Here is a 26,045-nt window from a genome sequence, read left to right as displayed (position 1 = left end):
GATAAGGCGAATATTATAAGTGACATTGAACATGGTCTTTCGCAAGCGGATATGGGTCGACAACATAGTTTAAGTAAATCAACTGTGAGTAGTATACAGTGTAATCCACTTTACAAAAATGAAATTTTATTTTCTTGTTCACAATTTCATTCATTCCTGTCATTTAAGTTTAGGGGAGAGACACTTCGGATTTAGTGAACCTCGGATATAGTAAACGAAATATGCAAGTCCGCAGAGGTTCAGTATATCCGGAGGTGACTGAATATATCAGCATGCAGAAACACGTTTAAAGAACCCGTTCCTCAGGTTTCAACTTCAATGATGGATCCGTCACTTGTACTTATCTGCTTAATAGGTTAGGTTAGCATAAATTTATTAATTTTTAAAATAATTAATTGCAAATAATTGCAAATAAAGTTCAAAAATATTATAACCAGCCTGTTCTAACTAATCTACCGGTAACTGCCTCCTTCTAAATAAGTTAATGTAAAATTTACCCATTCTAAAATATAGTTACAATACATCTAGTCAGTTTGTGAAAGAACGTTATTACATTCCCTTTTGCAGGTTCCCTTTTTCTCGGCCAGAGATACTAAATCGGTGGATCGCAGCCATACGAAGGGAAAACTGGAAACCATCTCCAACTAGCAGGATATGCAGTGACCACTTCTTAGAAAGTGATTATGAAAAGAGACCAGGATGTCAATTGAAGAAATTGAGGAATGATGCCATTCCATGTGTATTCAGTTTTCCTCCACATTTGCAGAGGAACCACACTTACAGAAGAAAATTGGTTCGTTCTGAAGTCAAAGGAATGGCGACCTGCACCACTAGTTCTGAAGTTTTGGATAATGGATCAGAAGAAGTAAGTAGGTCTATTCTAAATATTGAATGAGAGTGAATGTGCCTATTTTTTTAAATGATTACTTGATGCTATATTTGAAATAGGTATCTTTCCAGACTCTATGACATTTTCAGAAAAGACCCGGTCAAGAGACAACTTCAGATTCAGAGTTATTTGATGGCAGCTGTAATACTCACGCACTAAATAAATATAATATATAATGAAGACGAAAATAAAAAAAAAAAGACCGTCTTCTACTGACATAATATACGGTACCAATCAAATGCTTTTCAATAAATCGCAGAGCCACCAGCGTATCTCAGTCGGCAGGCAAAGTCACTTGCCTGCTGATTCGATTCCCGCTTGGACAAATTACCTGGTTTAATTCTTTCCAAGGTTTTCTCCAACCGTAAGGCGAATGTCAGTTAAACTATGGCGAATTCTCAGCCTGACCTCATCTCGCCAACTGCCATCTCGCTCCATCTGTGCTAAATGTAGTTGATAGAGCGTCATTAAATAACCAACTAAAAAAATAAAAATATATCCCCGATCTCTTGATAAAGTTACTTATATTGTAATAGTATTTAATAGAGATGGGATAAACTGTTCTTTTTAAGAAACAGTTTCGACTGTAACTGTTCATGAAAGAAGCTGTTCCAAAATAACAGTTTCAAAGAAACAGTTTCATAGGAATATGCTTACAACATCAGTGCGAATTGTTCCAACTGTTTCAACCTCTCATCTGCTTCGGGAACATGTTTCAAAGCCCTTCAGTCGTATTTAAATCAGCTGTTCAGTGTATTATGACAACGAAAATCATTTTTCGTAGGTGACTGTTAAGGGTACAATAAATAACTACAATTCAAAATGAATCGATTTCAGTAAAAATAATGCATATAACCCTAGGAGAATTTAATAACGATGACATTTTTCGCGGTATATTAATAATTAACAATATATTAGGCCACCATGAACATATTCTCCTTCAATGGACAGCTATGTCAGATTTATTAGGGATTTTGATTCCTACAATTAAATTGCGCGATCCTACATAGGCTACTGTTGCACGAAGGCTGTGTGGAACATGGATAATATTATACTTTATTTTTTTTTCATGGAGTGCAGTTTCATAGAAAGGACTTTGCCGACAGACCTTCTACTGCCCCCTACTAATTGATTGTCATAAATAAATGTTTTCCTTACTGTGACGGAAATATTGTCTTCTCCTGTTAGTAACCAATCACAACCCTCGTTCAGAAGAATTGACAGGTGCCCGTTAAATCCACGTGGAGGCAGAGTTGCCGCATCTTTTCCGAATTTCAAGAATCTAGTCAGTTTCACTGCATAATTTCGAAGGTCACCAGGATTGTGGCAACTGTGCAATGTTGGGACGAGGGGACAGGATGGAATTGTCAGAATTGTTTGTGTAGGAAGTCATAAATCTGTAAGTGGGTGTTCAAAGGAGCCACCGAACTGCACTCTTTGAAATAAAATAAGGTATACGAGTATATCTACTTTCGACTGGAGGTCAATGATAAGCGCTACACATGGCCTTTGCAGAAATTGAACTGTTCATCTCTTGGAACCATGTGGAACTTTGAAGTGATCACTGGAGCAATGTAACATCCTTTGGAACAGGTTATATCACGAAACTATTTCGTATCCAATTGTGAAACAGTTTCAAAAAAACTGTTCCAGCTTTTTCTTTTTACCCATCTCTAGTATGTAATCTTTTTTTTTTGTCTGTTTGGGTTTCGTACTGTTACTCACGGCTCCCTTGATCGTAGTGGATGCTGTCCATCATCTGGAATTCCGTATTCTATTTCTGAACTGGGAATTGAAGTTATCGCTAGTTAGTGTTTCACTTTTACTGTAATAGGATACTTCATAGAAGTAAGTATGTGTGTGTAAATATTGGTTTTTGCCTTTGGTGTACTTATCATTGGACGCCCTTATAATTTTACTTTCACTCTTGCCTGTCTATCCTCGTACTGTACGTGTTTTTCCTTGATTGCATCAGAATTTTACAAATCATGCTACCTTGGAACGTTGATGTATTATTACATTACACTACTGGGAGCTGAGGCACTTGAAAAATGATTTAGAAAGTTTGCAGATAGTTAAGAGGAAATACTAATACAATTTGGTACTTTCCTAGAAAGACTGAAGTACGATACTCAATAGTAAAACAGATAGGCCTATACAAAAAGGGAGATAAATCTACTAGTGCTAATTGTAGACCCATAACATTTTTCAAAACTGCTATAGTGAATTATGATTAAAGATTAGGCCTTTATCATTTTTAGTACTTTGGAATATACGTATTAAGGTAGTTTTAAGAAGCATTTTGAATTTTGAAATCAAAACGCGACACAATGCTGCAGGCCCGATGTCGTTCTTCAGAACCGTTGCCTATGCTAGAACCGAAGCAGACTATATTAGGCATTTTTGTCTGCCTTGCGTATTGCATATTGCAGTTAGGTGAGGAATATTTGCGTACGATTTCATAAAATGATATAAAAAAATAATGGATTTGTATTCGTAGTAGATGTCGATATACAAATACTGAGTCAATATTGATACCATTTGAAATGATTTGCACTTTATTATAATGAACATTGTTACGATGAAATGTTATTCAAATAATATTTCCATAAAAATAACTATTGCACACAAAATTTACAATGAGTTTTGGTGCAAAGAGGCTTATTGTTCAGAATAAAGCATAAGTACTTATTTACAAAGCCTATGCTACTTAAAAATAATTGAGAAAATATATTTTATTGTTGGTGCAAGGGTAAATAAATAAATAAAAAAGATATCCCTTGCACAAAAAAAAAAAAAATAATGCAGTAACGACATAATTACTTTCGCGATGTTCTAAATTCATTCTTTCTAGAACCATTTTTTATTTTTTGTTCTTATCGAATTATATTAAAGTACAAGGTGCATTTGATGAATATTCATAATACAGACTAAATTGTGAGGAGTGATAACAGATGGCGCAGATGTCACCATGTTAATATGAAATGAGTGGATTTGTATGGTGATTATAATTTTATTATGATACTAATATTAATCGCGAATAATTTAATTAAACCTCACCAGATCATGCAGGTAAACCCCAGAAAAATATAAAAAACACAACTAAACATTACCTACCTCATGTTTCAGTTCAGGAGAACGACACCAGACCCGAATGCTGCTTTTAGAATTTGGCTGGGGTTCTGAATTCTGTAGGTGATATCCATAAAGTTGAAGTAAATGCTATTGTTAAGGTTTTTGTACTATATGGTTATGTATTGAAACCTTCGACCATTAAAGTAAATAGTGAAGCGTTCAATACTATTCTACCGGATGAACATGGCACCAAAATAACAGTTCTGTCAGATCAGCTGATCTCGAGCAAAACATTACACAGTATGTTGTAAGTACATGCAATTTATTACAATGATTGCGGATATGACAGCCTATCCTAAATTTAACAAGTGGCTTGTTTTATGATACAACATGAAACAAGTTAAAGATAAGCCTGCTATAAATGTCTCATGAAAATATGGGTACTTCTACTGTTGATGTTTTTGTAAGGAAATTGAAGTTAGATGTTACAGAAAATGTATCAAGTAAGATTAAAACAAAGGAGTTGACACAAGAAAGGACACTATTGTTTTTTGAAAATGTTTAATCATGGCAATTTCTTTACGTCACTTGACAGTACTTTGCACTTTTTTTGTTTGATAGTATCCTTCATTTCGGGGGAGTAAAAACATAGGTTATGTAACTTTTATTGATTTGAAAACTGTAATAGTGTGAGAAAGCTGTCTCTTACAGAAACATTAAATGTAATAGCCTTCATTTTGTGATTAACATCTTGAGGGCTCCACCGAACCTTATATTTTATTTTAGAAGTTATTCGTCCTTTTTGCCAGGAACTTGTTGGCTCTTCGCCATTGAATATTTTGTGTGATAGTTGAGATATCTCAATTTTAAATTTTGAATTCATAAATCCTCCAGCTTTCCCCTTATTCTCTTTATGTCTACAAATTTGTTCTGGGTATAAAGGAATATTGTATGATGTGACGTTTTAGTGCAGATAGATTTTAATGTAATGAAACACCACTCGAAATAAATGATGCGTTAAATTTTTAAGCTTGAGGCGAATTATAATATTCAATCATAAGAAGAAATAGACAAGAGCAATTAATACTCATTAAAATACAATACCTTTTCGAATATGTTATCCTAAAAAGTGTCATTTTTAAATAAGTGAAGACCATGTATATTTTGTATCACTGAATTCTGAACTCTTAATTAGTGAGGTGAAATGAACGTCGGAAGATATATTAAAAATTGCTGAATTTTCATTATAAGGAAATAGAAGTATCCATACTATTGTACTTCGTTCATTTATCCTGAAATCCTGTAAGTCACCTCTAGCTATAATTATTGATGCAATTATTGATGGATTTTTGTTTCTCGGTAGATATTCACGTTATCCCAAAGATGTAATAACCTGACTTTTTATATTGTAGAATCAATTTAATTTTGCCATCAATAATGTCCTCACAGCAGCTATTATACTCTGAGTAAAGTTACTGTGTCTTACCAGTATATTTCAACATACCCATTACCTCAATTGGAACTAAAATTTGTAAGATTATGTTTTTTCCTCAGGACACTGTTAAACCTAAATACATATCCCCAGGTACATTGACTTGCGTACATCAACGAGATAAATAGACGCAGAAGAATTGAGATATATTGGATACTGAAGTATAAAAAAAAGAACGTGTTATAATACGCATTTGACTTGTGAACTGGTAATCATTTACGATAAAATTGTCGTAACAGAGGCTGTTTAAGTGCAATTGCCATCATAGTCTCAAAATTCACTTTTAACGATATGTCTACGAGGTGGGAGGTTTACGAAGAAGTGCACTGGTTGGCTGAGAATGGGTCAATGAGAAGAGCAGATATTATAGCCATCGATCGCCGGAATCAAAGAAGCCTCATTCTTGACCCCACTGTCCGTTTTGAGAAGGATGAACAATAAGCCAATAACGTAAGCGATGAAAAGAAGACTATTTACAACCCATGTATTCCTCACTTCAGTGAGAGATACATGGGAAGTGAAAGGACTTCTTTTTGGCGCTAGGGGAACTTCATTTAAGTTAACCAAAACCATTCTCCTTTCTCTTAAATTTTCTAATGAGGACATTAACAAAATTTGTCTAATGGTATTGAGAGATTCATTATCCATTTTACACAATCACTTGTATAACACCATGTAATTTTTTTTCACTTCATTTCATTACTCTTCAATGTATTTTCATCTCATGTTTCTCCGAAATCAAATTGTGGTTTATTTTTAAATTTATTATTGTTCCGTGTTCTCTCCACAATCATATTGTATTTTTCATTTAACCTCTGCTTTGTATTCTGGATCCTAGTGGTCAGCCGTAGATTTCGGCCAGATGTCCCAAATTGTGGAATTTGTTGTTGTTGTTCAAATGGAGACCACAGTGTTTGGCCTTAGTCATAGCTCATAGTAAACACATTGTTGTATGAATACTTTTAATTCTGCGCTACTGGTTGATTAAATTACATAAATTACGTATTTCTAGTAATAGTGACCTTGAGTAGTTTTCAGATACTCTCAAGCATGTCTCCATAAACACGCATAAAGAAACGTCACACGCATCAGTCATCACGACGTATGAAATGGCAGCGCATAGTGATGCAAATAATATTTTTAATTTTTTACTCTTTTAACTGTTTTTGTTATATTTTATAAGCGCACATATGTTTTGTAGACTTTTATCTCAAGGCATATCTTTTACTATTTTCATTTCTAGACCTTATAGAGGTTTGAATTATTACAACCATTGTTTGTTGCTCAAGATACTTTGCCTTTTTGTACTGTTATTTTAATTTTATATTTTCCTCACGTCGTGTACTTTATCACATTTCATTATGTTACATTTCCATCTATGATTTTATGTCAAAAGCTTAATAATATGCAAACCAGACCTGAAGATGCTATCTTAATAGCGAGAGCGTTAGTCACATAGGTATTTTATGTGTGTAACCTAATGTAATCTTTTGTATTATGCATTAGGTTTAAAATATAGACAGTTATTGAAGGACCTTTGATATTTATCTTCATTTACTTGTTAACTTTCGGACCAACATGCCTTTCAAACTTACAAATTAGTCAGTCAGGTAATTTCGTAAAAAGTTAACACAGTAAAGAAGTTGCAAGTAAATCAGTGAATATAAAATTAGTCGGGACAAATCACACGTTCATGGAAAATAATGTAATATTGTACATAAATTATACAGTGTGTCCCATTTATTTTGTGCACCTATTATAACTTTTTTGTTTGGATAGGTATTGGAATTTTTGTTTTTGAGCGTTATTTTAGAACGAGGGGCTAACATGAGTGTGTAGATTTAGTGCATGTAACTACGTTATGGTACAAGATACACGTGACGTCATCAATTTTTCAAATAGCACTACATACTTCAGTCATGTTACATTGATTACACACATTAAGATGAGTTCAAAAATGTATCACAATGTCACCTTCCTAAACAAATAACAACAAAACGAAACAAAAACGTACTTCCAATGTGATAATGTTATGCTCTGAGAGTCACAGAAGATATTGCAAATGGTGACCATTCACATTACTGCACATTCGAAGATGTACCCCGAAAGACTGTATGACTGCCCGGCATGTTGCTGGCCGAATGGACACAGAAGTCAGTCGAATGTGTTGCTGCATGTCGTCTGGTGTTGTCAGAGTCTTCTGGTACACACTGTCCTTTACAGGTCCTCACAGAAAGAAGTCAAATGGCGATAGGTCCGGAGAACGTGGAGGCCACTGTACGTGGATTATGGCGTCGACAGTTGTGGTTTGTTTACATGTTAAGACAGCAAACACATAACACACGTCAGTCGCCTTTCGGTTTGTGTAAGTTAATGCACAAGATGAATGGGCATCACAACAAATGACACATTCTGATGGCATTCATTTTGAATTTTGTTGTTGTTATTGATTGGGAAGGTGACGTGATACATTTTTGAACTCGTCTTAATGTGTGTAATCAATGTAACTAGATTAAAGTATGTAGTGCTATTTGAAAAAATCAGGACGTCATGTGTATCTTGTACCATAATGTAGTTACATGCACTAAATCTCTACACTCATGTTAGCTCCTCGTTAATGTTTATGTTATGTTTTATATAACGACGCTCGCAACTGCAGAGGTTATATCAGCGTCGCCGGATGTGCCAGAATTTTGTCCTGCCGGAGTTCTTTTACATGCCAGTAAATCTACTGACATGAGCCTGACATGGCACACTTAAATGCCATCGACCTGGCCCGGGATCGAACCCGCAACCTTGGGCATAGAAGGCCAGCACTATACCAACTCGCCAACCAGGTCGACTAGCCCCTCGTTCTAACATAACTTTCAAAAACAAAAATTCCAATACCTATCCAAACAAAAGTTATAATAATTGCACAAGATAAATGGGACACTCTGTATATTGTAACCACTGAACTTAATCCTCTTTCAGCAGCTTACATGCGAGATGGATGTAATCAAGAAGGAACCTGAGGTCGACCCTTTGGCTATACAGTGGAGTGATGAGACTGATACAGATGAGAAGAAGCCCTTATCAGAGGTAAATTGAGTCACTGGTTGTAATTTCTATGTGTGACGTGTTTAACATTGTAGAATATGACATGAAGTTATATGAACATATCTCCCGGCTTATAGTAGACTTTGAGTATACTCTAAGAAATTACAAATCTAGAGTCTGTCGTGTTTGCCTTCAAGTCATATGTAACATTCTTTTTTTACACCCTTCTATATTATTTTAAGAGATGATAAAGAGTGCTTGTTTAAACTGAGATTTAAGATTACCTTCAATCAAAATCTTTTTCATAAATCCTCTAAGTTTTTTAATGTCTTCTATTTTTAGTGATTATAGTATGTAATTTCAAAAAGTGTAATTGTGTTACAACTGAATAGCTACTTGCATATCTCTCAAATATATGTGGTAAGGCAGATTACCTCCAGCAGTGCAACATTGCAACAAACATACTTGAGCCCTTGTGATGGTTTCAGTCAACTATTACGAAAACAGGACACGTTTTTAGAATAATTTCTGCATACAGTATAATTTAATATTGTAATTTGTAATAATTAAGATTAGCAGATATTCCAAATCAGTTTCCGTCTTTTACTTTGCTGATCAAATGTGTGATTTACATACAATATAAATCGATGTTGATATAAATGCAGTCTGTTATTTGCAACTGAAACAGTAGCAATAATATAGTGTGTTATGCTGCCAGATAATGTATTAGTGTTGTACTTTTATTATTTAAGAACAGTTGATATGCATTACTGTGTTAGTGTGTTGACAAGGAATAAATGGTATGACACCTGAACTCGTTTAGAACGTATTCAACTTTTTGGGACGGATAATTGAAGGCAAAATTCCAAAATAAAAAAGTGGACTTCAAATAATGGTCGAAATTGCAAGAATGAAGAAACAACTATTCCATAGATTATTGGTGAATAAAAATAATCATATTAACATTCTGATGGGGGCAGATAAATAAGGTAATTTTTTCTCCCACCATGTTAATAATGTCAAAAGAAGTGCTTATACAAATTTTGGCCATTCAACAGCAATTACGAGGACCGTAAAAATAAGTTCACCAGGAGCCATTAATACAAAGAAAACACAATTTCATTGGAAAAATTTATTTGAACAGATACGGTAATTGTTGAGCTATTTTTGAACATATTCCCCACCAGAATTTAGATTTATGTCATATCATGATATCGGCACATATGTGCAAACGGCTGTCAAATGCTGGTTCTGATCCCAGACGATTGACTTCTACGAGACAACGATACAAAAATTGATCCCATGGTATGACAGATGTCTCAGTTTCAATAGGGAATATGTTGACAAATAGCGCAACAATTGTTGTGTGTGTAAATAAATCTTTCCATGCAATTCTGCTTTTTTTTGTGTAAATGGCCTCAAGAAAAGTCACTTTCTGGACGGCCTTGTAATTACGGTCGAGTGGTGAATATTTGTATAAGCACTTCTTTTGACATTAACATGGTGGAAGAAAAAAAATTAAGTTTTTTATCTGCCCCCATCAGAATGTTTGCTTGTTAGATATAACAGTTGGTAAAGGAATTTTATATAATTTGTAATTATTTGTTTTTTTTTTTTTTCATCTGTAAGAGATTAAAAAGAACCTATTATATTATCATTGATTTTGTGTGAAACATTGCCTTATATTGATGCACATGTTTGTGACCTGTTACATTAAAATATATTGCCATTATTGCAATGTAATTTTAATGGAAGGATATTATATTGTAAGCCACCGGCGTGGCTCAGTCAGTCAAGGCGCTTGCATGCCGGTCTGAAGTTTCGCTCGAGCGCGGGTTCGATCCCCGCTTGGATTGATTACCTGGTTGGGTTTTTTCCGAAGTTTTCACCAACCGTAAGGTGAATGCCAGGTAATCTATGGCGAATCCTCGGCCTCATCTCGCCAAATATCATCTCGCTATCACCAATTTCATCGACGCTAAATAACCTAGTAGTTGATAGAGCGTCGTTAGATAACCAACTAAAAAAATGTTATATTGTATATATTTATGATGTAGAATACATTATTCCAGAAGTCTCCAAGAATTTTATCTTCAAATTTCGACTCCCATGAGGACAAAAGAATGTAGTAAGATAAATATTCTTGTTATATACAGAAAGACATAGGCCTACATACGGACCTTTATAGTTATAAAGATACACAAATACACATATTATTTAAGCATAAAATAACCTACTAAAATAAAAAAATCATTATTGAGGACACAGATAGATAGATAGATAGATAGATAGATAGATAGATAGATGGATGGATGGATGGATGGATGGATGGATGGATGGTTTGATGGATAGGTAGGTAGGTAGACAGACAGACAGAGAGATAGATAGATAGACGGCTGGGCGGGTGGACAGGTGGATGGATGGATGGATAGATATAGATAGATGGATATATAGAGATAGGTAGGTAGGTAGACAGACAGACAAACTGACTGACTGATAGACAGACTCCGAAGAAATATGTACACACTCAGTACAGTAATTTTTTACCCTTCAAATATCAGTACTTCTCCAGACATGTAATTACGATATATTCCTCACTTCTAGAAATTAACATTTCCATTTGTGTATTGTATGTAGCTGTTAATGTATTGTTCTTTTTTTACTATGGATTACTTTCTTTATACTGTATTTCTCATGTGCTTTAATTAGCAGTCAGCCCCTAGTATGAGGACCAGAGTGCAGCACGTAGCACTTGAAATCACATTCATGAAGCTATTATATTTCAGATATGATTGTGTTTCTGTCTTCTCTAGCAAGTGAATTTATTGGATCTCCATGTGGCTGGAATAAAGACAGAATGCGTGGACCACAGCTATGATCTCAAATCAGATTTCAGAGTTGAGGGGACTCCAGTGCCAACTAATTTCGTTACGACAAAGTGCAAGGCTGAGGTATGTGGATCCCATAGGGTTTGCTGTCTTTCCTGTTTTCAATATTAATATTGTATTCTTTCGTCGGAGATGGTTACTATATCAATGAATCCATAGGGATATAGCATAAGAAAAAGTCCTCAATATTTTCTATGTAAAATTATTTACTTCTTTATTACAGTATACTCTAAATTTAGACTGTGGTTTTATTTATATACAGGGTGTAAGGGGTATAATTGCCGTCTTTTTAACAGTCGTCGGGGACGGTGTACAGGATCAAAAAATGTCCATACAACATATGATCAAAACTCGATAGCTTTCCCAGAAAAAATATATTTCTTTCCTTATTTTATTTGTATTATACTGCTTATATCGTTACTAAAATTACGAAAACAATTGCATCAGTAGATACATCTAGCAAAGATTTAATATTAGTTTAAATAAATATTTGTGCGTTCTATTACGTTTTCGTGAAATTAAATAATAATTAATGCTTAAATTTGTTAATATTCTGGAGTGAGAGACTTATTACTAATTAATGGAGAAAGTCGTCGTAATTCAAGTAAGGCAAAACGGATGTACCGTCAACATTTTCTTGGAAGAAGGTGACCTAATCGGCGAACTTTTGTAACAGTTTCTCAACGACTATTAGAAACTAGAAGTCTCTTACCCCGTTTCGAAAATCACACAACCAGAAATTTGTTTAAAAATGATACTGCTTTACAGAAGCAGGAGAGATTAAAGTGTTGCATTAGAAAAAAAGTTCGTGTGATTTTGTGTAGAAAACTATTATTGTTTACTCTTTAGACGTACAATTAAAAATGGAACAATATTGTTACATAAAATATAAATTTACCATAATGTTCTATTAATGAGATTGGAGGTTTGTATTTTCTGCTCGTTTTATGTAAAGAACAGTATTGTCATGGTCTGCTCCTGCTTTAGAACAGAGCATCTGTTTTGTGCCTTTATGTCTGTACCCGTTTGTATTGTGTACTTCTAAACCCCCACCTCCCTGCTTGAGCTGTACGGTACACTTCTAAAACCCTCCTCTCCATCCAGCAACGCTGCCAACGTTGTAAACCTTAATAATTAGTTAAATATTGCAATTAGAAAAAAAATTGTAACGACATTTATTCTTCATTATGGTATGAATAATCATCAGTTAAAATAATGGCACTTATACCCCTTACTCTCTGTATAAAGGACGTAATCTCCCTGTAATATACGATGTTACAAGGCAATTACGAACATCGTGCAATATTATGCGATCTTTTTTCTGACATTATTCTGAAAAAAAAAAAATGTTCATATAAACATTTCATACTTTAAAATTTTGTGAGCTACACGGCCCCCCCCCCGAATATTAAACATAAACATGGAAGCAATTAAAGTTTAAGCATTTAATAGTACATTATGCAACGAGCCTATAATGATAGTAATTAAGACGCGAGGATGTTTATCAAAGAAGCGCAAGCGAGTTTCATAATTTTCATACGAGCGTCTTAATTACCATTATGGGCAAGTTTCTTACGACTTTCTATGCTCGACCATATTTCTAACTTGAAATTATTCATAAGTATTCATTTTATTCTTATGTGACTGGGGAGCGAACTGACCTTGTGCAATCTCGTAAATTGTGAGATGTGCGCAGACGCGAAAGTATTGATTTTTTCTGGGCAACAAATGTCGACGACCTTGATATAACCTAGAGAGTAAACTTGATATAACCACAGTCTAGTATATACAGTCGCGAAGCTCATTACGTAGTAAATATGCAAACATTAGGTAATTGCTCACCACTAGGATCGCTAATTTCGCCTCATTACAGGCAATGCAAAATAGTACCGTCACAGTCTATTGTTTCTAGCACCCTCAAAACTCAAACTTCGCGACTGTATATAGTAGTAGACTGTGATATAACCTTGAGATTGAATTCGACATTGAAAAACGAGATGACAAATTGAATTTATTAGAATATTATTTACAATTAACGCTAATTATTATAGTAACAGAACATAACCTTCTGCGACAGTATTGAATTTCCAGCCTGCGTGACGTTTTGCTAGTTGTCTTTCGATTGCACATCCGAGAATAATCGAAAACCTGAACTTTAATGAATAAGTGAATAAGTGTACTTTAATGACATGCATTAAAGGACTGCTACCAGGTGTATAATTACCATATTTTGGCATGGTCGAGCATAAAATATTTAAGAAATTGGTACTGGTGTATTATAAATTCATTATAGAACATTCACGTTATTACTCACCTGAGAAATGTGTATTAATGCCGGTTTTCAAACACTCCACCTTCTGCAGAAGTAGACTACACGTAGTTGCCCGAGTGTGAACTGCACATGTCGCATTCTCTGACTTCTGTTGTAGGCCATGAATCTCTTCGGCTGCTGGGCATATACATTGTGCCACCTCTTCTCAAACAATGTGTTTAATCTATTCTCAGAAACAATGTTTCAAAGGAGTCAAATGGGAAAATTAGCTGGCGAAGGAAAGGGCCTATCTATTGTCCTGGGAATCTGACCGTTACTTCCCCTGCTGGCAATCATGCTGGAAATACATTATTCCTCGCGCATGCTACAGTATTTCATCTAATAATGCAGATAATTCTTTTTACAAAAATTGCAAGTACCGTTATCCCATAACATGACCCTCGAAAATAAATGGATCAATTAAATTACACAGCGTAATAAATTTTAACTTTATTTTTGCACTGGACATATGATACATGTTTTCTGTATAATTTGAACCTCCTGAATACGAATATGATAATATAAAACAGTTGTTAGTACGGTTTTTGAGAAATTTTCGAATTTATATCTATTCAAAATACTGCTTTATATAATAACTTACTTACTGGCTTTTAAGTTCATTGCCGCCCTCACATAAATAAATAAAAGAATTTTCGCTGCTAGAAGTGCTTCTAACATGGTGGCCTACATATACTAATATTGTTTTCACATAATGGGTCGTCACATTTGTAAAACAAAATAGTTGTACACGAAATACGGTAATTTTTTAAAATAAAATTCATAGAAAATTAATTATGTTGTGCGTCTAGAAAACTCGAACGAATGGAAAATTTTGCTTGTTATTTTTGAATTCAGGAGGTTGAAATTAGTAAGAATTTGCTGGTTTTATGTCTGGCAAAATGACTGGTTTTATTATTCACCATACCAAACCACACCATTCATTGCAATTGAAGCTGTGCTTGAAATTATGTACCACAGTCTCGTGAGTATTCTCTGATTGAGGTTGTGGCTGATATGTACATGTACGAGGGGGATCCAGGAAATAACGACCGTTTTGTTGTAATAATTAAAAAATATATATTTATTTGAAAAAACAAAGTCTGTTACACAACTGAAGCTTCCTTTACTTCTCTACATAATCACCACCTACATTTAAACATTTGTCGTATCTGTTCACTAGCTTTAGAATTCCCGTGTTATACTCCTCTGCCGCCAGTTCATTAACCCAGGTGTTCACTGTCTTCAACTCTTCATCACTTCCAAAACGCGTACCACCCAGAAAGTCTTTCAGCTTAGTGAAAAGGTGAAAATCGCTAGGAGCAAGGTGTGGACTATAGGGCAGATGATCAAAGATTTCCCAACCGAATTGATCCAGAAATTCTCGAGTTGAAGCAGTAGTGTGTGGGCGGGCGTTGTCGTGAAGAAGCACAACTCCTCTCGAAAGCATTCCTCACCTCTTGTTTTGGATGGCTCGCCGTAGTTTTCGTAAAGTCTCACAATAACGATTTGCATTGATCGTAGTGCCTTTTGGCATGAAATCCAGCAAAAGAACACCTTTGCGATCCCAAAAGACAGTAGCCATGACTTTTTGTGTTGAGAGAGTCTGTTTGAATTTTCTCGGTTTCTTGGGTGATGAGGGATGATGCCACTGACGTGATTGGCGCTTGGTCTCTGGGGTGTTGTGAGAAACCCAGGTCTCATCACCAGTCACAATTTGATCAAGAAAGGCGTCTCCATCTGTGTGATATCGCATCAAGAATGTCAATGCTGAGGCCATTCTCTGAGTTTTGTGTTGGTCACTCAGTTGCCGTGGAACCCATCGTGCACAGATTTCGTGCCAAGATGTTGCGACACAATTTCACCAAGCAAAGAACGAGAAATGTCAGGAAAGGCAATATGCAATTCGTCGAGTGATGTGCGCCTGTCTTGCAAGATTCTGTCGTTCACTTTAGTCTTCAGGTCTTCTGTGATGAGTGATGGGCGTCCGGGTCGAGTTTCATCGTGGACATTTGTTCGCCCATTGTTGAACATTTCGCACCATTTTCTCACATTTCTTTCACTCATTACAGTATCGCCATACACTTCTTTCAATTGCCGGTAAATTTCTGCAGGTTTCAAATGTCGGGCATTCAAAAATCGAATCACACTCCTCACCTCACAGTCAGCGGGATTATCAATCACGTCGTTCATTTTGAAGTAACACAAAATGCACAATGGCGACTTGTTGCAACCAGTACTCACAACATTATAAGAAGACATGTTAAGGAAGCCAGTTGACCTTCAAACAAGGAAGGGGAGTCAGCTGCGCGGTGGGTATGCGCGAACGGTCGTTATTTCCTGGATTCCCCTCGTATTACCAGGCAGTATATCTCACTTGACGATATGTGCCAGAGGAAGAACAATTATTTGTATGCATCTGAATTCTGACTAGTGTAATTTAGAGTTAATCGGCGATGTATGCAATGGAGGGGGAAAGGAACTGGCTATCCTACCCCATTATTTCCTGGCCTAGTTGCCTCATAAGTGGTGCTTTCTTCGTATGACTTGTGAGGTTCAGACCTGTCTTCAGACAGTTTACTAAACAACACCTGTGGAGTAACGGTCAGCACGTCTGGCCGCGAAAGCAGGTGGCCCGGTCGGGGCAAATTACCTGATTGAGGTTTTTTCCCGGGGGTTTTCCCTCAACCCAATACGAGCAAATGCTGGCTAACTTTCGGTGCTGGACTCCAGACTCATTTCACTGGCATTATTATCTTCATTTCATTCAGATGCTAAATAACCTAGATGTTGATACAGGGTCATAAAATGACCAAATAAAATAAAAAAAATAAACGACAGTCTCATGAGGATTTTCCTTCTATGAAACATGTGAATTTTGCATTTGCGTCATTTCACATCAAATCGCACAAAATGGAACAAATTTTGACTTTCACATCACCGATTGCGTTTTCTTCTCTTACTGAAATTGCTACTTTGACTCAGTAGTTGGATTTAAAATAGATTCACTCTAAGTGCGTCAGTTTTGTGTTTTATTTCATCTTTATATTTTAGGAAGAGTTGTGTGACCTGGACACAGTAAAGGAAGAGCTGAAACTGGAACTTAAAGCAGAGGACAGTGAGATTCTGACAGATAGGTGAGTGTAGTGTTAAAGTCTTCACATTGTCCTTTCTTTCATTGCTTCATTAATATTATCACATACAACATTAATTTACAATGTATTATGGCATGAAAGAACTAGTAGGAAAGAAAGCGAAAACCTGTGTAAGAATGGGAAGCATCATGGCAACTGATAAATGGTAGAGCACGGAATTCTCGAAAGGAGGAAGACTTTATGAAGGCAATGCGGGATAGAGAGTTATATATAGCAGACACGCAAGATCGAGAAGGTTTAAGATTGGGAGTGTCAATGTGACAGGCTGCTGTATAAAGATGAGTAGATGTACTGATATAGTGAGAATCACGTAAGTGTAGTTCCTAAAAGCCTAATTTGGCCGTCCCTTCAGTGTTGCCAACTAATACCAGTTATCACCAAAGAGGGAAATATCACAATGCTATGTACTGGAATAATAATAATAATAATAATAATAATAATGGAGTCCATAATCGTACCTATCATTAAGAAGGGGGACAAGACTAACTGTAGTAACTTTCGAGGAATATCACTTTTGTTGACGTCGTACAAAATAATTTTGTCCAATATTCTTTTGAGAAAGTTAATTCCATATCTAGATGAAATTATCGGGGATCATCAGTGTGGTTTTAGGCGTAACAGATCAACTATTGACCAGATATTTTGTATTCGACAGATAATGGAGAAAAAATGGGAGGATAAGGGTATAGTGCATCAGTTATTCATAGATTTCAAAAAGGTATATGACTCGGTTAAGAGAGAAGTTTTATATGATATTCTTATTGAATTTGGTATTCCCAAGAGAATAGTTCGATTAATTAAAATGTTTCTCAGTGAAACGTACAGCAGAGTTTGTATAGGTCAGTTTCTGTCAGATGCGTTTCCAATTAACTGTGGGCTGAAGCAAGGTGATGCACTATCTCCTTTACTTATTAACTTTCCTCTGGAGTATGCCATTAAGAAAGTCAAAGATGACAGAGAGGGTTTGGAATTGAACGGGTTACATCAGCTGCTTGTCTATGCGGATGACGTGAATATGTTAGGAGAAAATCCACAAACGATTAGGGAAAACACGGAAATTTTACTTGAAGCAAGTAAAGCGATAGGTTTGGAAGTAAATCCCGAAAAGACAAAATATATGATTATGTCTCGTGACGAGAATATTCTGATATGGAAATATAAAAATTGGAAATTTATCTTTTGAAGAAGTGGAGAAATTCAAATATCAGGGAGCAACAGTAACAAATATAAATGATACTCGGGAAGAAATTAAACACAGAATAAATATGGGAAATGCCTGTTATTATTCATTTGAGACAATTTTATCATCCATTCTGCTGTCAAAAAATCTGAAAGTTAGAATTTATAAAACAGTTATATTACCACTTGTTCTTTATGGTTGTGAAACTTGGACTCTCACTTTCAGAGAGGAACATAGGTTAAGGGTGTTTGAGCATAAGGTGCTTAAGAAAATATTTGGTGCTAAGCGGGATGAAGTTACAGGAGAATGGTGAAAGTTACACAACGCAGAACTGCACGCATTGTATTCTTCACCTGACATAATTAGGAGCATTAAATCCAGACGTTTGAGATGGGCAGGGAATGTAGCACGTATGGGCGAATCCAGAAATGCATATAGAGTGTTAGTTGGGAGGCCGGAGGGAAAAAGACCTTTAGGGAGGCCGAGACGTAGATGGGAAGATAATATTAAAATGGATTTGAGGGAGGTGGGATATGATGGTACAGACTGGATTAATCTTGCTCAGGATAGGGACCAATGGCGGGTTTATGTGAGGGCGGCAATGAACCTCCGGGTTCCTTAAAAGCCAGTAAGTAAGTATAATAATAATAATAATAATAATAATAATAATAATACAGTAATTAACAATAGCTACATGTCTTATTTAGGCCTACCACATCTCATCTTTATGTTGCGAGGTGTTTTCTGCATGATTCAAAATTAATGAAAAGTGTATTTTCATTCTGGAATGCTCGCATATTATGTTGCTAATTAAGATTAGTATGATCTGATATTAACATTTATTTTTTCTGGCAACATGAAATTAATTGCTTTAACTAAACAGTTTACAATTCACGAGACCTAACCTACAAATATAGTATGGTCAAGTGAAATGATTAGTACGAATTCCGAAAACAGAACACTACTTTAAAATGTATAGCTTAGGCATTTAAAATACTTTGAAGTACTTTCTTTCGTAGAGAAGTTCCTACAATGTTGTTTCCTCTCTTGGACGTTTTAATAAAAATCTAAACACGACAGAATTTCATTACATGCATGTTTTGTACGAAATAGGTCTATAATTTATTTCTTATTTAATTACACTCATCTGAATATAGATTTGAATTGGAATCACAACTCATCAGAACTGAATTGTGTATTGATATTAATATTAATACCGGTATTACTAATTAATTATTAATTCACATGCCTAGATACTTGCATTTTTATCAGTTTACTTTTCTGCGAACCAAAGTTATTGATGTCAACATAAGAGATAGAAATTAACTGCCAGTTGTAGTATTTGTCAGTACCCGAAATTCGAAACGAAGTTGGTAAAAGAAAATTCACTATAATCCACTACGATATATAGTAATAGAAGAGAAATGGTTAGGTTTCACCCTTAGGGTATTAAATAAGCTGACCCAGACTATATGTGATTGTTATTATTATGAAGGATTGTTATTACATTTGAGAGACGTAAGTTATATTAAAATTAATATCACCACTATTACTGGCATCGCTACCAATAACTACCAGTAATATCGCGACTGTTGATGCTATTTCTTTAGCTTTCATTTCTTGCCTTTATACTCCAACTTCTTCTATCCATCCATTCCTCTCTTCTGTTTAATTGTGTTGCTGTTACAGTCTCTCTAAAAACTCATATCTTCATTCTCTAAACATTACATGATAATGTATTTATAATTATGATTATAACATTGGTCAGGAATGTATCTCGGTTTCAGTTTACTTATATTTTATGCATTTAGTTGCTATTTCCTTCAATTACTTAAACCTGCTTATTCCGAGTTATTAATTAATATATGTTAATGGAGTTAACGAAACCACCAAAAATAGTTACCTCTGTATAAACATATAATTAGTATTGGCGCTCTAATCCATTAACCTTCTGTAGCCTAGATACATTTTAATAACATATATCAATATAATTAATTATTTATTCCGTCTTATGACATGAGCATTGATTATATATAAAACAAAACACTCATGCTTTACATCTTATTTAGTCTTAATACTAACGTTTTCACCCTTTGTGGGGCATCTTCAGGTACGAGATATAACAGATATCCATCTAAAATCAATTACAAAACTTTGCTATACATTTGGAAATGGCATAAACAGAGTGAAATATAAGATAATGACAATACTAATCATCCAAAACAACATTAAAAAAGATCATGTCAAATATTAAAAACAACGTAAGCTTGCATAGCTATGAAGTAATACTGAATACGCAGTGTTGGCATACAAAGTAGATCCCAATACATTGGTATCCTAAATATATTGTACTGTTGCCAATAACTTGTTGAAAGTGAATTTAGAAGCATACAGAGGGTAGTAATCAATGTGTTGATCATAGTAAAATCAATAAATTACTAGGAATATATAAACATGATATTACTAAATGTAGAGTCAAGCAAATATGAACTGGCTAATTTCGATGGAGCGAGTAAAATTCTCGTTAAGTGTTCTGTGCTCTCCTATAAAATCATGCGAATATTCTAAATCTGTTATATCTCGTACCTGAAGAAGCCCTACAAGGGTGAAAATGTTAGTCTTAAGACTAAATGAGATGTAAAACGTGTTTTGTTTTATATATAATCAATTCTCAAGCCATAAGACGGATTAATAATTAATTATATTGATATATTGATATTGATATTTATTTGTCATTCAACTTTACAATTCACAGTTATGGTGGACCTTCACATTTCTGTTTTTCGATCCACCATCCCTTTAATACATATAACTCTTTTCTATTAAGGTATTCTTTGCCGAGAATTTCTTGATTGCTTTCTAATGTTCTATTATGACTGAATTGCTATATGTCCTTCCCCCTCTATCCTCTTCTATTCTCTCCCTCCTACCTAGACTGTTTCCCTTCCATTCCTAAATTTCCTATTTTATTACCCCTATCCATATATTTATTTCGATAATACTCCTACAGTTATAGTACCCCTGCTACTACTCCCAATCCAAAACATTGAAAAACATCAAATATCTAATTCACTTAAATTACACTTCCAATTTCTCTCTCATTCCACTTCACATTTGTTCAGATATCATTGTATTCATTGTTTGATAGTTTATCTTATTACACTCTTACCCTATCTTCTTACACTAACACTTTCTTCTCTGCTCCTTTTCTTACACTTTTGCCACCCCTAACTTTTCTGCACTCACTTTTTAGCACTCTTCTTCTTCTTCGCTATAACCTCTCCAACGCCCTATCTATTCAGTCCTCACAATCACTAATATCTGGTAGTCGCTTCATTCCTACACTCGTTCTTCTCATGTCTTCTCTTGCATTTCCTCCATTAGTCTTGTCTATGCTCCTGACCTCAGACACTACCAGTTGTTTCCCTAATCCTTCGTCCGCAGTGTTATATTGATATATGTTATTAACAAGGGGCCTAGCTGACTATTCCTCAACATGAATTGTAAATTGGATACATTACATAGGTGATTATGTGCGCTCTTTCTCTACCCAACTGAATGTTCTTTTTTAAGTATATTTAGGCACAAAAACATAACAGTGTTTGATTGTAATCCTCACTGATTTTTTTATAAATGTGTTGTTTTTTACTTTTATTGCCTCATGGTATATTTCTTTAATAGTTCTGCAGACTCCAATTACAGAACAGTATCATCAGAATGTGAAGATTTTACACATGAAGCACATTCGGGTATTTGTGAGGTTGCAAACCACTGTGATTCTTCTACGAAGAATTTTCGGCCTAATAGTGATGAGAAGCGATTCAAATGCGATATTTTCGAAAACTGTTCCTCGACTTCGGGTAATCTGCAAAATCATATGCCGAATCACACAGACGAAAAGATTTCCAAATGTGATATCAGTGGGAAGTGTTTTTTGCAACATGAACCGGTAGAATGCCATGAACTTCTGCACAGAGGCGAGGAAACATTGAAATCCAATGTCTGTGGAAAATATTTTTCCAAGCCAACCGATCTCAAAAGTCATGAACGCTACCACACTGATGACAGATTTTTCAGAAGCGATGTCCCTGGAAATTACTCCCCCGTTGCGAATAATGAAAATATCGGTCAATGTCAGGACATTGTTCAGAAAGAAATAAAATGCGATGTTTGTGGAAAGTGTTTCTCGGAGCGGTATAACCTGAAAGTCCATCTGCGTGTGCATAATGGCGACAAACCATTCAAATGTGATATCTGTGGAAAGTGTTTTACACGGTCGAATGTCCTAAATAGGCATAGACGTTTGCATACTGGTGCGACACCATTCAAATGTACCCCTTGTGGAAAGTGCTTTCTGCAGCGAAGTGATCTAAAACTCCATCTAGTGCAACATGGCGAGAAACCATTCAGATGTGATGTCTGTGGAGACAGTTTTACGAAGTCGAGATTCCTCAAAAAGCATAAACTTCTGCATACTGGTGACGAACCTTTCAAATGCGCTTATTGTGGGAAGTGCTTTCCTCAGGAGACTACTCTAGAACTCCATCTAGTGCAACATAATGTTAAGAAACAATTTAATTGCGATGTTTGTGGAAAGTGCTTCCAACGGCGATGTTACCTAGAAGCCCATTTGCGTGTTCACAATGACGAGAAACCTTTTAAATGTGATGTGTGTGGAAAATGTTTTACAAGGCTGAGTGTCTTAAACAGGCATAAACATCTACATATTCCTCAGAAACCTTTCCAATGTCAATCGTGTGGAAAATTCTTCCTCCAGCGGAGTGACCTCAAACTTCATCTACTGTTACATACTGGTGAGAAACCATTCAAATGCGATATCTGTGGAAAGTGTTTTACGCAATCAGGGACTCTAAAAAGACATGAGAGCCTGCATACTGGTGAGAAGCGATTCAAATGCATTATTTGCGAAAAGTCCTTCCTGCAACGTAGTGACCTAAAATTCCATCTATTGCAACATAGTGGTGAAAAACCATTCAAATGCGATTTCTGCGGAAAGTGTTTTACGCAGTCGGGTGTTTTAAAAAGGCATGAGAGACTGCATACTGGTGAGAAGCCATTCAAATGCGTTGATTGTGGACGTTGCTTTGTGCAGCGGAGTAACCTAAAACTTCATGAAATGCAACATAGTGGTGACAAACCATTCAAATGTGATGTTTGTGGAAAGCGTTTTGCACTTTCAAGTTATCTAAGGATGCATGAACGTTATCACACTGGAGAAAAACCATTTTTGTGCGATGTTTGTGGAAAGTGTTTTTCGCATTGGAATTCACTGAAAAGGCATAGCCTTCAGCATACTGGTGAAAAAGTTTCCAGTGTGATATCTGGCGAAAATGTTTTACAGAATGGAGTGACCTAAAAACGCAAAGCCAGCAGACACATAAGAATTCATTCAGACACTATATTAATTGAAAGTGCTTGTCACAGGGTAGTAAACTTAAAAAACAGTAATAACACAGTCTAACTTATATTAGTCGCGAAGCTCAATACGTAGTAAATCTGCAAACATTAGATAGTTGCTCACCACTAGGATCGCTAATATCGCCTCATTACAGGCAATGCAAAATAGTACCGTCACAGTCTATTGTTTCTAGCATCCTCAAAACTCAAGCTTCGTGACTATATAGTAGACTGTGGTAATAACACGAAATCCATCATAGTAGGCAGAAACAATATTCCGACCCGATAGCTATGCAGTCATGTAGTCGGGTGTGCTAGAAAGACATAGATGCCAACATACAAGTGAGGAATTATTCAAATTCTATTTTTACGGAAAGTGCTTCTTGCTGTCGAGTGACATTAAGAGCCATGAACGCCAGCATACGACCGAGTATTCATTCAAATGCAATGTTTTTGGAATGTGCTTTCCACATCGGAATAACCTAAGAAAAACATGAATTGCTGCTGAGGGATGAGAACGTATTCATATGTGATGTCTGTAGAAAGTATCTTACACGGTCCAGTGATGTTCAGTAAAAGTTGTTTCTTTCTCAAAGTAGTTTCCATTGATACCTTCAGTGAGCGGCGACAAATTATATAGGCAAGCCCAGCCAATAATTCATATTATTATTATTATTATTATTATTATTATTACTATTACTGTTTATGATATTTATTTACTTTTTACATATAACCACATTCTAGTAGCCTACATAGACACGAAGCTTAATACGAAGAGTATATGCATCCATTTACATTTGAACTTGCTATTTGCTAGCCACTAGTATCACTACTATCGCCTCATCACACACCCCTTGTGTAGCACACGACAAAATTTATTATACTTTCGTTATCGTGTTCTTTTGGAAAAATTAAAACCTTCCTTCCATTTTTGAAATATTAAATACATTAGTTTTATTTATTATATTCATGAAGTATATACTATGTTTTGTAAAATCACCTTGTTGGATCTTTCGGAAGAAAGATAACTCTGGCCTATTTTTCTTGCAATTTACAGAACTACAAACGTTCCCTCTTGTCCCATATTATTCAGTTATTGTGTTTTAGCCATTAACATTTATTACAACCTATAACGAAATTTCACAGTTTACACAACTATTCCTCTGCTTCACAACAATGCGAAATACAGCACAGTCTATTGTTCCTCGTACTCCTAGTGACTAGCCGCTTGGAGCGCTGTATCGCGAGAAATGCAAAAAATCACCTCAAGCACAGTCGATTCTACCACGTGTCAATCTTCGATTGTATGTACTATACTGTGGTAGAACTCAACTATTTGAGCCCATCCAATATTTTCTAAAAGTTGACGCCACTGTCTTCAGTGACCTATGTTCTGATTTGAAATTTCGAGGTTGACCACAGGTATGGGAAATGGTACTACCACCAATCGATTCTTTACATAGGTTTCGGTTATCAAATTTTTTTGTGAACAACCAGTACTACATAATTTTCGAGAAAAAGCCCAGTTATGGGTGGTCTGAAACACCTTGTTTGTGTGTGTGTGTGTGTGTGTGTGTGTGCGCGCGCGCGCGTGCGTGCGTGCGTGCGTGAGTGAGTGAGTGAGTGAGTGCGTGCGTGCGTGCGTGCGTGTTTTTTTCTTATTAGAGGACCTCGCTGTTCTCTATTGAATATTGTGTAATCAGTACTTGTAGTCATTGCATAGATACTTAGATCGCGTCTCGTCATAGCACAGATGGTAAGAGCACTCAGCGCGAGAAGCTGAGGATCCTGTGTTCGATTCCGGTGACAACGAATTTTTTTCCATTAATAAATATTTACGTGATGATCACCCAAAGTCATTGTTACACAATATCCAATAGAGGATGGCATCCAGGTCATTAGTTATGAATCTTCTCACTATATTACGACGATATATCTAGTGAAAAGGTATGGATGAGTATTCTCGGTCTTTTTTACAACGCAAAAAATGTAGAGATACCGGTATCAATTGCATTATTTTCTCATTTTTTCATTGGGATTCCTAGAGCACAGTTACTTTGATGTAGATTCGTACTTATTGACACTTTACCACTTGTGTCTAGACTGATGGTACGTATTCTTCTAATTTAGATTCCTATTTGCTGATAGTTTTCATTCTGAAAATTAATTTTATAATGTCACATGCGTCCGGATCAAGTTTCTTGACTATTAAAGAACAACACTAAATTTATTTTATCATTTATTATCATAATATACTGCTCCCTTAAATTCACTGCTCATTTTGGAAATTCAATTTGTGGCGTTCCTAAAATACGTTATTAAATGCCTAATATATACCATTCCCTTTTTCTCAAAAAGAAAGGAAAGAGAAGCAAAATTATATAAACTTTTTTGTTTGGAATATCACAAAGAATAATCAGCTGAAATTAATTATTACTTACTGTGCATTCTGTATATCGAAGCGATGGCTGTCTTGTCCATAAATGTCTTTGAGCTCAACATATTTTTTCACAATTCTGAGATAAATTCTGTCAAGCTGTATAGTACGATGTAACATTTCTGATATCGCTAGTCTCCATTTCTGCTAAATCATATAACTGA

General features: G+C 35.5%; 1 protein-coding gene across 5 annotated transcripts in view; it reads left to right on the top strand.

Moving 5' to 3' along the window:
• Positions 1-26,045, top strand: part of LOC138691608 (zinc finger protein 431-like) — a 35,375-nt gene that overhangs the window by 5,260 nt on the left and 4,070 nt on the right. The window contains exons 2-6 of one of the 5 annotated variants that reach the window (XM_069813744.1): positions 568-865; positions 8,430-8,537; positions 11,309-11,446; positions 16,746-16,828; positions 21,708-24,886. In XM_069813744.1, the coding sequence (XP_069669845.1) occupies positions 568-865; positions 8,430-8,537; positions 11,309-11,446; positions 16,746-16,828; positions 21,708-23,403 (2,323 nt within the window). In that variant the 3' untranslated portion in view covers positions 23,404-24,886. Of the gene's footprint in view, positions 1-567; positions 866-2,455; positions 2,738-8,429; positions 8,538-11,308; positions 11,447-16,745; positions 16,829-21,707; positions 24,887-26,045 lie in introns of those variants that run through there. The other 4 variants (XM_069813748.1, XM_069813746.1, XM_069813745.1 and 1 more) reach the window with 4 other exon arrangements.

Source organism: Periplaneta americana, chromosome 16 (genome assembly GCF_040183065.1).
Source record: "Periplaneta americana isolate PAMFEO1 chromosome 16, P.americana_PAMFEO1_priV1, whole genome shotgun sequence".
In the NCBI taxonomy this organism is placed as follows: domain Eukaryota; kingdom Metazoa; phylum Arthropoda; class Insecta; order Blattodea; family Blattidae; genus Periplaneta; species Periplaneta americana.
This window is presented reverse-complemented; position numbering and strand designations above follow the sequence as displayed.